The 14,115-nt window shown below is 41.7% G+C and overlaps 2 protein-coding genes across 5 annotated transcripts in view; both read left to right on the forward strand.

Moving 5' to 3' along the window:
• LOC122127187 (histone H2A.Z) overlaps window positions 1-1,931 on the forward strand; it is a 2,392-nt gene extending 461 nt beyond the window's left edge. The window contains exons 2-5 of the mRNA XM_042701798.1: window positions 255-332; window positions 655-768; window positions 1,124-1,253; window positions 1,492-1,931. Coding sequence (XP_042557732.1) covers window positions 255-332; window positions 655-768; window positions 1,124-1,253; window positions 1,492-1,553 — 384 coding nt within the window. The 3' untranslated portion in view covers window positions 1,554-1,931. The remainder of the gene's footprint in view (window positions 1-254; window positions 333-654; window positions 769-1,123; window positions 1,254-1,491) is intronic.
• Window positions 1,932-3,011: 1,080 nt separating this feature from the next.
• Dnajb14 (DnaJ heat shock protein family (Hsp40) member B14) overlaps window positions 3,012-14,115 on the forward strand; it is a 52,218-nt gene continuing 41,114 nt past the window's right edge. For 3 of the 4 annotated variants that reach the window (XR_006151091.1, XM_042701788.1, XM_042701789.1), the window contains exon 1: window positions 3,012-3,246. Coding sequence is in view for 3 of the 4 variants with exons in the window: in XM_042701788.1 (XP_042557722.1) it covers window positions 3,114-3,246 (133 nt within the window). In the remaining variant the exon portion in view is untranslated. The remainder of the gene's footprint in view (window positions 3,247-14,115) is intronic. The other variant, XM_042701790.1, reaches the window with a different exon arrangement.

Raw genomic sequence — 14,115 nt, forward strand, 5'->3', positions numbered from 1 at the left:
GCGGCGCGCGGCCGCGGCGGCGGGGGCCGGCGGGCGGGGTCGCCCTTGGCGGCGCGCGGCGGGCCGAAGACCCCGGCGGGGCGGGGGCGCGCGCGCGCGGGCGCAGGCGCGGGCGCGGGGGCGCGCGCGGGGGCGCGCGCGGGCGCCCGGGACGCGCTCGCCGTGGGGGAGGGGCGGGCCGGGCCGGGCCGCCCTGGGGTAATCGTAGATTTCTCCCGTTCCTCCTCCGCGCTCGGGCGTCCGCGCCGCCGCAGGCTGGTGGTAAGGCTGGGAAGGACTCCGGAAAGGCCAAGACAAAGGCGGTTTCCCGCTCGCAGAGAGCCGGCTTGCAGGTAGGTGGCCGGGCGCCTGCAGTCGGCGAATCGTGGCGTTTGTGTCTTCGCATCCTCTTTTTTTTTTTTTTCCCCTCGTTGATCCCGAGCTCTCCCGATGGGCGTTTGGCCCGGGCGGGCGTGCACCCCCCCCCCACCCCGGCCTGCCGATTGATCATTCTGGTAAAATCGGGGGCCATGGGGGGGTCCCCCCCCCCGATCACGTGCGTACGGGCGCGTCGCAGCGCCGCGGTCCGTGCCCCTCGCCTGGGCGCGCTGGTGAGCTCCCCATCTTGGGACTCAATCGCGTTGTGCATTCGTGTTTGCCTTTTTTTTTTTGAAGTTCCCAGTTGGCCGTATTCATCGACATCTGAAATCTAGGACAACCAGCCACGGACGTGTGGGAGCGACCGCCGCTGTGTACAGCGCAGCCATCCTGGAGTATCTCACCGCTGAGGTACGGGGGTGCCTCTGCCCGTAATCTGGAGGAGGTTTGGGGGTTGTGGGGGGCTGGGGGGGGGGGGAAGCGAGCGGTGAGAGGGAAGGAAAGTGATGCAAGAAAACTCGCAGACCCGAAGCGGCGGCGAGACGGGTGCGGACGCTAGGGGGAGCTCAGGGGAGCCCACCCAGCCCGGGTCTGCTGCTCTTGGAATTGTAATTGCGTGCCTCCTGAATAGCGTTTGCAAATCCGGCCCATTCAGGTAGTGGGAGGCGAAGGCTTGGGTATGGATTTGCATTCCTTAAGGGTTGATTGTGGGCTTTAGTTCTTGGCAGTAGGGTACCCGGAAGACCGATGGGATTCTGCCTTCTAGGTACTTGAGTTGGCAGGAAATGCATCAAAAGATTTAAAGGTAAAGCGCATTACCCCTCGTCACTTGCAACTTGCTATTCGTGGAGATGAAGAATTGGACTCTCTCATCAAGGCTACCATTGCTGGTGGTGGTACGTAATTTACAGCGACTTTTAAGTTCCTTTAGAAAAGGGCAGACAAAATCTTTTAATTTCCATTAGGTTTTTTTGATGGATACGTGGGATCTGGTTTATGTAACTTTTTCTTTATATTAGAAGTTGGTACTTCTAAAAGATATAGGTTGCATCATACGCTGTCTTGATTTCATGTATTGTGACTTTAAAATGTAGATACAGTGAAAAATAGAATTAATCCCTGTCACTCTTCTAGGTGTCATCCCCCACATCCACAAGTCTCTTATTGGGAAGAAAGGACAACAGAAGACTGTCTAAAGGATGCCTGGATTCCTTGTTATCTCAGGACTCTAAATACTCTTAACAGCTGTCCAGTGTTGGTGATTCCAGTGGACTGTATCTCTGTGAAAAAACACAATTTTGCCTTTTTGTAATTCTATTTGAGCAGGTTGAAAGTTTAATTAGCTTTCCAACCAACCAAATTTCTGCATTCGAGTCTTAACCATATTTAAGTGTTACTGTGGCTTCAAAGAAGCTATTGATTCTGAAGTAGTGGGTTTTGATTGAGTTAACTGTTTTTAAAAAACTGTTTGGATTTTAATTGTGATGCAGAAGTTATAGTAACAACATTTGGTTTTGTACAGACATTATTTCCACTCCAGTGGATAAGCTCAATAAAGGTCATATCCCAAAGTAGTGGCTTTAAACTTGTTTGATTGTAACAAACTTACTTCTTTTGAAGGTCTCATCATAATAAGAACTAAGTACATCTACTTAGGAATTAAACAAGTTAATTTGTAGATAAAGCCAGATAATCCAAGCACAATTTTAAGATACTTTATAATAGAACTGTTAGAACATTAGATGCTGGAGTAGAGATGGTTGGTAGGTGTTTGTCCAGTGGCCTATTGGCCATTTGTGACAGGTAGCATTATACTAATCATCTGACTAGTGCACCTGGGCAGGTGGGGAAGTCCTGAATATAGCCACCTCTGCAGAACAGATGGTCAGTGTAGACTTGGTACACTGCTTGAAATCAAAATACTGAGCACGGGGTATACTGGTCCCTTTTTAAAAACAGATTTGGGATTCCTACTGTGTAATGGTAGTAGCTGAATAATAGCATAACTTGTAAGATTTGATGCTGGGTTGGGTCAAGTGGTTCATTTGACACTGGGGTCAGGCAAGTTGTATAGGTTTTAAGTTTATGAACATATCCACACCTTCACAGGGGCCACAGATTGCACCTAGTTGCTCTTTCAAAGAATTCGTGGGCATTTCTAGACAGTTGAGTTCCTCCCAGAGGTGACCCGGTGTTTCCCTGAGGCGACGGTAAACATGGAAGGTGGAGGTGCAGGTTACTTGGGTGCCGCTCTAGTTCTTCACCGGAATTGCAGATTGCACGCGAGTGCGCCGGGTCGGCAGGTGGGGAAAGGGGTCAGGGTCCCAGCCCGCGGGGCGCCCGGCGGGCGGGGCCCTCCACCGGGGAGTCGCGAGGCCCCGGGGCCCGGTCCTCCCGCCCGCCAGCGGCGGAGGTCAAGGTTCGCGGCGCTCCGGAGCGAGGCCGGCGGCGGGTCCCCGCCCCGCGGAGCCCCGCCCTCGCCCCGCCCAGCCTGCCCGGCCGGAGCTGGGTCCGGGGCCCGGAGGGCTGCGGCTCGCGCGGTCGCTGCCCGCGGGGGGCGGGGAGGCCGCGGGCAGGAGGAGGAGCTGCGAGGCCGGGCCTCCGCCGCGGGGCCCTGCGCTCCGCCCCGCTCGCCGCCCCGCCGCCGCCGCCGCCGCCGCACGCCCCCTCCCGGGCCCGCCTCGCCTCCTCCGCCGCGGCGGCGGCTTCTCCCCGCGTAGCTGCGCTACCGGAGGAAGCGGAAGACGGCGCCCGCCATGGAGGGGAACCGGGATGAGGCGGAGAAATGTGTCCAGATCGCCCGGGAGGCCCTGGAGGCCGGCAACCGCGACAAGGCCCAGCGCTTCCTGCAGAAGGCCGAGAAGCTGTACCCGCTGCCCGCGGCCCGCGGTGAGCCCCCGCGCCCCTCCCCGCCCCGGCCCGCCCTCCTCCCGCCGCCCCCGCCAGCGCCCCCACCCCGCCGCCGCCCCCCCTCCGTCTCGCCCCCAGCCGGCCCAGAGGAGACTTGTCAGGTGGGGTCCTGGCAGCTTTGCGTGTGGGGGGCTGGGTGTCCCCCCACCTCGCGTTCCCATCCCCTCCCCCCAGAGTGCCCAGGCCCCTCGGAGGGGAGAGGACCCGGCCCTCCGGGGGCCAGCCTCAGGTCTCACCGTCTCCGGATTCTGTAGAACACTGTTCCCAAAGCAAACATCTTGGAATACCTGAGATGACATTGCTTTTCCCTGGGAGGGAGAGGCAGAGCCCTCTAAAGACAGGAGCACACGTTTGGCAAGAACGATCAAGAGTTTCTAATGATTTGCCAAATGCTCTCTGACTTGCTAGCACCATAATCATCAACAAATTAGGTAAATACATCTCTTAAGACATAAGGAATTAGTTGAATTCATCTTATTCATTGTCCTACTATCCAGACTTCAAAGTAATACAGTGAACATTGGAACACTCACAAAGTGCCAAGAGTTCTTGGCATGTTGTGTGAATTATCTCATTAATTTCTCAGATCAGTCTTATGTAGAGGATTCGTTTGATCAGGACTTAGATGAATGAATGAATGAATGAAGAAAGGAAGGAAGGAAAATATCTTACCCAAGGTCACACATTAAGTGGCAAAGCCGGAGGAGTGGCTGAGCTTTTAGATCCAAAATGCCTTTAGCCACTACACCATTGCCCTTTCAATAGGGTAACGTTTTGCTTCAGGTTCAAAGTATTCCCAGATTAAGGAGGTTAAATGAGAATGTGGAGCTCCCTGTTTCACTTCGTTGCCTTTCTCTCTCTCTCTCTCTCTCTCTCTCTCTCATTTCCTCTCCTCTCCTCCCCTCTCTTCTGTTTTTCTCTCTCCCTTCCCCCTCTCTTACATTGTGGAAACCCTTGGTCCCTTTACATTATTCTATCCCTTTACATTAGCTCTAAGGCACTGTATCCAGGAACAGGAAAAGAAGTGAAAGAAAAGAAAGCTAATATTTTTAATTGTAATAAAGGCAACAAATTTTACCATCGTAGCTGGACTTCAGGCATATCATTTAATGGTGGTAAGCTTGTTCACATTGTTGTGCGGGAGGTCTTCTGTACCTTTTAACTCTGAAACTACCAACTAAATTACCATCTAACTCCCACACCCTTTCCCAAGCCATGACAATTACAAAATTATACTTTCAAGTTTTTTGTTTATTTTATATACCTGATGCAAGTAGAATCAATTGTACAGCACTTCTGTGACTGCTTATTTACTTAGCTTCATCCATTTTGTACCATGTGACAGATTTCCTTTATTTTAAATGCTGAGTAATATTCCATTTGTATGTTATCTACATATTTATTACATATATTTATATATGTGTGCATATGTATCTAGCTGTGTCCACATTGTATTTTCCTATCCATCTGTCACTGGACATTTGGGTTCTTAAAACACTTGGCTAGAATAATGTGAATCTTGCTACTAAGTGTGAGTGCAAAGATCCTGCTTTGAATTCTGGATATACACCCACAAGAGGGGGTTGCTGGATTATGTAGTGATTCTAATTTTAACTTTTGAGGAACCACCATACTGTTTTCCACAACTGCTGCACCATTTTATATTCCTATCAACAGAGCACTCAAGGGTTCTCCTTTTAAACCGTCTTCCCTGACAATTTCTGGCTTTTGTTTGTTTTCAGGATAGCAACTTCAATAGGAGGTGATATCTCATTTTGCTTTTGATTTGTATTTCTCTGATAATGAGTGATGTTGAACAATTTTTTTTTCACCTTCCTTCTGGCCATTTGTAGAAATCAGGCAGTTTTTGAGATTTTTTAAAAAAAAATTCTTACATATCAGATGTTTATATAATTTGGTGCTATTTACTCCCATTCTGTAAGTTGTCTTTTCGCTATGCTGATGATTGTGTCATTTGCTGATTAAAAGTTTTAAAGTTTTATTTGCCTCTTTCTTTGTTTTCTGTTTTTGGTGTCATATCCAAGAAATCATATTGGGGTACCCCTACTGTATGCATTTATGATTTCATTTAGTTGTTATCTAGTCGTAGAGATACAGTTTTAACATTAAACAAGTAGACACTCCATAAAGAATGACTTAACTTGAGGCCTGGCTCATAACCACCTAAGAATACTTACTTAAATTAGACAAACTCTTTAGTCTTTGTTTTTTTTCACTTTAGTAGAGGAGACAATGTACTATCTCCTTGGTGCTCTGTGAGGATTAAATGGGTTAATACTTAATAGTAAATAATTGTGAGGATTTGAGATTTTTTTTAAGGGGTCCAGACTTACACAGCCTATCCTATTTCTATCATGTAAACAACTTGAACCATTTTGTAAGACACTGAAATATGAACTCACACCAGTTGTTGCTATTAAAACACCAATGTAAGAGTGAGAGCTAATGGTACAAATGTGCTATAAGGATGCATGTAATCACCAATAAAAGTGATAGGGTCTTATAGTGGAGTAGTCTAAAAGCCTTAATTCGGATGCATTTTGTCTCTAACATCTTTATAATCAGGACAAGTTACTTTGCTTTTCTAAGCTTTAATTATATACAAAGTGAAGATGTCATCATACAGTTGATGTGACCTGAAATAAAGCTAACTTGCAAGTACTTTGAAGAGTATATTTTACTTAGAATATTCTCAGAAAACACTTATTGGATTTAAGAATTCAAGAGAGGAAAGATCTAGATAGGACATTTGTAAAGATCTTGATAAAAGGTTTAGTGTAGAAGGGATTAGAACCGTTTTACAATGAGATTTAAAATTTTTATCCCAGAATTCCACTTAGTTTTGACAATTACCATACTCTTATAACTCAGAAAGTTGTTGGTGGTCCTTCAGATCTCCTGTATTAACACAAGAGAACATACTACATTATGATTTCCATTTTTTGTACAATTAAGGGAATAGAAAAGCATGAGACCAGATTCTAGCTAAGTTCCAAGATTTTTGCCCCCTTAAAGTTTTACTCTTGTCAGGCAAGAAAGAAGTCTTACTGATAAAAAAAATTTTAATTGGTGGCAGTTTTCCTTGAGGAAAAAGCAGTCTCTAAATAGATGTAGGACATTGATGCTTTCCATATTTTAGTTGAGTATGTCATTTTAGTGTGCTTGTTTCAGTGGATTTCTTGAATTGTATAAATTTCAAATGTTACAAAGTTTTGATTTAGGTTTGAAAGTGTTAATATGTGTGGATTAACCACCAGTGAGGAAATCTAAATATTCTGGTATAGTAATGTCATTAGTCAGAAAATAAGGTAGGTTTTGGTAGGGATATATTCTTGTTGTTTTAATGCCTTATTTGCATTGTTATTGTAACATTTTATTTTATTTTTTTGTAGTAATTGGAGGACAGTTTGAAGGATAGAGCTAATTTTTTTTTCTCTTTTGTTCTAGAGATTGAACTCAGGGCCTTCTGCTTGCTAGGAAAGCCCTCTACCAGTTGAGTCATGCTCCCAACCCTGTTTTCTCCTGTGTCTTCTGGTTGGGTCCTGTCTTTTTTGTCCAGCACTTGCCTTGAACCCAGTCCAGATCCACCTTCCTATTGCTTCCCACATAGCTGTGATTACAGGTGCACACTCACTCTTAAGATATTCTATTCTTTTAAAAAATATATTTCATTAAAATTTAGTGCTTATAGATTATACATTCAAAATAATTCCATATAATCGTTAAGTGATTCCAAATGATTTGCAGATTTTAGTTAATAGACTAATTCAGGTGTTAAAATTAAGGAAAGAAATATTAATAGTATGACCCTTGAGCCTTAATTTCTTTATCTATAAAAGGGGATTCATTTGTTTAGCTGTGCCAGGCAATTTTCTTGGGGTGCAGTGAATAGTAAAGCCCTTGTTTCATGGAGTTCACATTAGAGGAAAATTAAGTATCTGGTAGATATAACAGTGTTTCCATTCTGTCATTCACCCTTCTAGTCTCAGCCTCATTTCTCTTATGTGTAATCTCACAAGATTGTTGTGATTATCTTTCTTGTTGTTAACAGTGTCATGTATTATTACATGACAAAGATACTTGGATAGTTTATTGCTATGGCAAAACTACTGGGATTGAGCCTTGGAGTTCAAAGCAACTTGGGAGGCTGAGGTTTGGAGGATTGAAATTTGAGACCAGCCTGGGCAGGAAAGTTTGAGAGGATCCCCCTTCCCCTCCCCCAACCTCTCATGAGGAATTGGGTGGGGTGGCATGAATTTGTTATGATAACTACAAGGAGAAGATCAATATAGGTGAGTCGGGCCTAAGCACACACCCAGGCAGAAAGGAAGGCTCTATTTCAAGAAAAATCAGCAAAAATTAGTTCTGGAGGTGTGGCTCAGCATTAAGAGCATCTACCTAGTTGAGTACAAGGCCTTGAGTTCAAGCCCCAGTACTGTCGAAAACAAAACTGATGAGACAGCTAGGGAGCTAGAACAATGAATTAAATATACAAAAATGGTGTGATTTTTTAAGTGATTTTTAAAAGTGATTTTTAAATGATTTTTTTCATGGTTATTTAGTAAGAGTAGTCCAAAGTTACCTTCTCAGACATTTTCTTCAGTAGTTAATACGGAAAGCTTTCCTGATGACACTGGATTTTGAGCCTCAGAAATAGAATTTATTCAGATCTCAACCTGGTAGAATCAGAGTGTTCAGTGCAAAGTTGAGCATGCACACTCAGCTCTAGTTGGCAGAAAGCCTCTGTGTCTACAGTTGTAAGGAAATTTTCAGTATCATAATTCCTAAAAATCTCCTAGTCGCATTCAGCAGCTAACAGATGATGTAGAGAAGAACTCGAGAGACCTTATTTATGACCTTATTTATGCTGAGAATGAAAAGGCACAAATAGCACACATAAGATTTTCTTGGTCACCTTTTACATGTTAAATAGAAGCAGTCTCATGTCTGCCTGTAGAACCTTTAGAAAGTGATTTCTTCATGTTAGTTGAAAAACTTGTATTCAGAGCCATTTCTTCTACTCGTTTTATGGTTTATAGGATAATCACAGTAAATGCTGAATTGTTTTAATCAGATTTCAAGGAAAGAAGCAGGGTCCCTTTCTTTCTCTAAAAATAGGTAGCTGTGACTTTTTAGGTCTTTGGTCGGTGGAAGCCCTTTATCCTAGTTCCTGAGTCTGTTTTTTTGGTTCAGGATCCAGACTTGAACTTGGTATCTGATGGTTTTGCTCATTGGCTAGCACTCTATCAATTGACCCAGGCCTTCCTGAATGTTTTAATCACACATTCAGTAGTCTTTAATAGGTCCTTTGCTTTTTGGTATTAGAAAATGATTCAGGCCCCATTGCTTGTACTAGAGTTAACCTCATCTCTAATAAGCTTGGTTTCTGTTGATGGAAGGGATATCTCAGCACCATGGATAGGCTGCTAGAGCATTCATTATTTGAGGACTTTTCCTTGCATAAGAATTAGGAAATAAGTGTATTTTCTCTTAAGAATCAATAGCTTCTGATTTTATACTATTATTTTCAATTCAAATTGAATACTTCAGAGTTTTGTTTTGTTTTGTTGTCGGTCCTGAGGCCTGAACTTGGCCTGGGCACTGTCCCTGAGCTCTTCAGCTCAAGGCTAGCACTCTACCACTTGAGCCACAGTGCCACTTCCAGCTTTTTCTGCTTATGTGGTGCTGAGGAATCGAACCCAGGACCTCATGCATACAAGGCAAGCACTCTACCACTGAGCCACCTTCCCAGCCCTTTAGAGTTTTTGCTGAAACTTTCTTAGCTTATATTTCTGTCCCTCTTCTTTAGAAGCTATAGTAATTTTCTATACTTAGTAGTTTGGCCTGTATTGTTAGTCTTAGTTCTTGAAGACATAGGAAATTACAGATATATCATGATTACTTATTTGATTTATGTTGCCATGTACAAATAGGTTCAAAGTGGTATCTTGTCAGTACTAACTCATCTATGCTCCCTACTTTCCCATTTTAATTATCTATAGCACAGTATCAGTGATGGACTGCATATGTAGTGGTGGGCCCTCAAGGCTATACTACACCATGATGTGAATTTGTCTGCCTGCCCTCATGTTCCTGCAAAATGGCAAGATGGTCTGATGATACTTTTCTTAGGAGATGTCCCTATTGTTACGCCGTGTGTGACTGTAAGTGTTAATGCAGACTGTATACAAAGAATATTCCCATATACCGTTCACTTAAGCAAACTGAAATTCTACAATTTGTTCTTTACTTTTTGAGTTTTTCCCCGAACCAATTAAGTGTAGTTATGGACCTGATGTACCACATTATCCCTGAATAATTCATGTGTGTTTTCTAAGACAAGGACTCCTGAACATAACCACAGGACAGTCATCAAAATTAGGATTTTCCTAAATGCAACCCATTTGAAAACTCTGCTGGTGTTCTCAGATTTAAAAGCACATGCTGTGTTTTGATATGTTTTCTTCTGAATTTGTCGTTTTTTTCTTGACTTTGGCATTTTTGATGAGCATAATAACCCAGTTATTTTATGGAATTGCCATCAATTTCTATTTGATACTTCTCATTTATTTGTTAAGAATACCATAAGGAGTGAAGTGTTAATGTACCAGGAGACATGAGTTTTGAGTTGGTCCTTATTAGTCTGATTACTTTGATCTCTTAGTAAAGTTGATGATTGCCAAGATTTCCTACTATAAAGGTGATTCTCTTTTGAATTGTAATTATGAAAGATTTTCTGAGGATGTCCCTTGACAATGTAAATGCCCTGTTCCTCAACAAACTTTCACCATCTCCTTGTAGTTACTCACAGATGAGTCTTTCATGAATTAATTTCTGGTAGTTTCCAAATGATAGTTGTTTTTTTTTTTTTTTTTTATCATTCCTTCTACATTTAGTTAGTCTTAATGGTGTGGATTCACAGATTCCTGTCTGTTCTTATCCTTACTCATTTTTATGCTCAGATGTAGACAGTGGGCACTCCTTCAAGCTGGCTCTTGTATCTCCTGAAATGGCTTTATTCCTTGACCTTAATTTCTAGCACAAACCAATTTTACGACTTAATTTATCTGTCCTAGGAATAGCTACTTTCCCAGAGAGCCTGACTCTTTTTAGTGGACAATGACATTTAGAAACATGTAGACACTAGATAAGCTCATTTCTATAGAAAGGTCATTGCTTCTGGCCCTGTAAGTGGGTAGAATAGGTAACTGTGCATAAGCATGTATACATATGTATGTATATGTATTTTATATGTATATTATATTTGTTTCAATGTTGGCCTACCCATACATTCAGTTGCTATAGTAATGTTCCCGTACTCAGGTATCTGTAACTCACACATCCACACCTCCTTTTTCAATCCAGTACCACAGAGTTCATTCTAGTATTTTCCTTCCCCTTGTGCCTATTCTTGTTCTCTGACAATGAGAATCATGATTCCCACTTGTTTATTCCTTCCCACTGTGCATAACAAGTTGCTTTCTTGATCATTGGCTTTTGCCCATTGATACAGGCTCTCATAGGCTTTGTCTTAGCTGTGTTTTGGCAATAACTTGCCTTGGCCCAAGTCTCACAGGCTCTGCCAGGCTTGGCTGCCAAAATAAAACTAAGATGTCATCGAATAATTTTTATCCCACTATTTAAAAATTACTTGTCTATGTCTATAGGGTTTGTCATAGGATGCTACATCTATAGGATCAGAATATAGCATCATTACATACTATATGCCCTCCTTGTTCTTTTAGTCTGGTTTCTGTAACTATCCATTTGGAACACCTTACCTTTTGATATAAGCAACAATGTATATATAATTTTGGATTCTTGAAGTTTAGTAGATTTCCAAGGAGGGCTTGTGGGAACTGTTTCTTAAGTTCTAGAATGTTGAAAACAATTCATCTGTAGCCTGACTGCCTGAAGTTAGATTGGTGGATACAAAGACCTTGGCTGGCATTTTCTTTCCTTGGGTATCTAAATCATGTCACTCCATTATTTTGTGTAAATACTACAGATGAGCAAAGCCTGAAGACAGTCTGCTTTTTAAATTCTTGATGTCATTTGACCTTTTTTGCCTTGATGCCCAGTTAACTTTGAGTATGTATTCATTTCATTTGTAGTGTGCATTAATTATTAGTATTCTTTGGTATGTGGTTTTTCACTTTGATTATATAGTTTCAGATGTTCTTGTTTGTGTATCAGAATTTTTTTTTCCAATTATTGTTTCATTTTTTCTATCTCCTTACATTTTTCTTCTTTAGGACACCTATTCTACTTATATTGGATTTTGTTTAACTGTCTTCAGTATTTGACACGTTTTTTCATCTTTATAACTTGTATTCTTTTTAATACATTCTTTTTTGCTAAAGTATTACAACTCTCCTAATTTTTTTTTTTCTATACGTTCTCACTATGTATCCTAGTTTGGCCTTGAATTTACAGTCCAACTCTCTTCTGCCTTCTATATGCTTAGGATTCCAGGTGTGTACCATCATATATGCCTTAGTTTGGTCTTTTTTTCATATTATTTTCCTGAATTGTGTCACCTGATTATGGATAATTTCTGAGATAGTTGGAATTTAGATTTATGTTGTCCTTTCACATGTCCAAAGTTGTTTTCTTCTTCCGCCTCCTTCTTCTCCTCCTCCTCTTCTTCTTTGTCCTCTTCCTCCTCCTCTTCCTCCTTTTTGGCGCTGGAGTTTGAACTAAGGGCCTAACACTTGTGTGGCATTGCTTGTTCATGGTTGGTGTTCTACCATATCAGCTATATCTCCAGTCTGCCTTTTTGCTGATTATTTGGAAATGGAGTCCAGTAGACCTTTCTCACCATCCTTTAGCCTTCAGTCCCATGAGTTGCTAGGATTATAGGCATGAGCTACTCACACGTTGCTATTTTGTTTTGAAGTAGTTGTTTATAGTGTTCATCTCTTTTTTGACAAGTCTGTATACTGTCAATGCACTCCTGTGATTCTCTTAAAAATTTTTAATATTGATTTTCTTCCCTCCTTACAATAACATCTTGTTTTACTTCTGTCATTTTCCTTTACTCATTTTTATGTGGTATTAGTTTGTTCGTCTTTTTTTTTTTATTTTTTTGTCGGTCGTGGGGCCTGAACTCTGGGCCTGAACGCTGTCCCTCAGCTCTTAAGCTCAAGGCTAGCACTCTACCACTTGAGCTACAACACCATTTCTGGTTTTCTGGTGGTTTATTTGAGATAAGAGTTTCACGGACTTTCCTGCCCAGGCTGGCTTTGAACCGCGATCCTCAGATCTCAGCCTCCTGAGTAGCTAGGATTACAGGTGTGAGCCACCAGCGCCCAGCGGTTTATTAGTCTTTCTAAATACACTTTTTGTGTTATGTTTAAAAATACGCTGTCCAGCTGCATAACTTCTCAGGCCTTTCTTCTCACTTTCATTTTGAGTTTATCTTTTTTTATTTTTCTCTTGTCCCTGTCCTCTTCAGCATAGATCTTGTTCTTAGCAGTTTCCCTTTGAAAGGACTTTGATGATCAGAGTTTTTAGTGCCTGGAATGCTTTGTGCTCTTAAGGCTTAGTTGTGAATTCTTGTACTCATGTGTTAGTGTAGAAAGCAAAACCCATTCCTTTCACACTCTTTTCTCAATTTTACCTGCCATGCTATAAAGAGAGTTCATTATTTTTCAGTTACTCTTATTATTTGGTGGTGGTGGTGGTGGTTCTCAGAGCTGGAAAATGCCCCATTTTGAGCCTCTGCTGTCTCTCATGAAGATAATAGTAGCCCATACATCTTTGGAAGTTTTTGTTGTTTTTTCCTACCTTATATTTGGAAGTGTTGAGCATGAAGTTTTTTGGTTTGTTTGCCAGAGGAGGAGTGGGTGGACATTAGGGTATGAAGTTTTGATTTTGCTCCTTCCTTGCTTTGAGTTTATGAGAGAATTTATAGAGCTTTAAATTTTAAGCTCCTGGCTGGGCTCAATGATAACACTTCTGTAACTCCAGCACTCTGGGATAGAGGCCGGAAGTCTGTAAGTTTGAGGCCAACTTGTATTATATAGTAAGGTACAAAATAAACCAAACACAAAATGAAGTTAAAATCTAACTATTATCACATCTTTAATCCCAAAACACCCACAAAAATTTTATTTTGTTTTTATTTAATCAATTTATTTTTGCGGTCATGAGGCTTGAACTCTGGGCCTGGGAGCTGTTCCTCAGCTCTTCAGCTCAAGGCAGCACTCTACCACTTCTGGCTTTTTCTGTTTATTTGGTGCTGAGGAATGGAACCTTGTATGCGCAAGGCAAACATTCTACCACCAGGCAAACATTCTACCACCGAGCCACCTTCCCAGTCCCCCAAATTTTAATGTTTAAGTGTTATGAAAAACTACCATGCTGGTATCCATTGTGATTATGTTAAGTACAGACTAAATTATAGTGAAAAGTTGACTATATAATACATATTTGTTTTTGTCAATGGCTAATAGCTTGCTATCTCATTTAGTACTTTATAGTCTACAACTAGATTGTTAAAAAAAAAACACATGATTTTTTGTATCTTGGACCTCTTAAATTCATTCGCCAAGAAAATAATATGGCTTATATAAATAGTAAGTATTTACATATTTGCAAATTTGCCAAAACACATATGTGAGATGTAACTTTTGATATAACATTTGACATATCCAATATTCAATAGCTTTATTGGGAGAATAATTTGTATACCATATAATTCACTTATGTAAAGTATGATGTAAATAAACGAGATACCCACAGAATTGTGTAGCCATCCTGACAGTTTTAAAACATTTTCTCACTTAAGAAAGAAACCTTTGGGCTGGAGACATGGCTCATATA

Source organism: Dipodomys spectabilis, unplaced genomic scaffold, assembly GCF_019054845.1.
Source record: "Dipodomys spectabilis isolate Male_0828 unplaced genomic scaffold, ASM1905484v1 ptg000297l, whole genome shotgun sequence".
NCBI lineage: Eukaryota > Metazoa > Chordata > Mammalia > Rodentia > Heteromyidae > Dipodomys > Dipodomys spectabilis.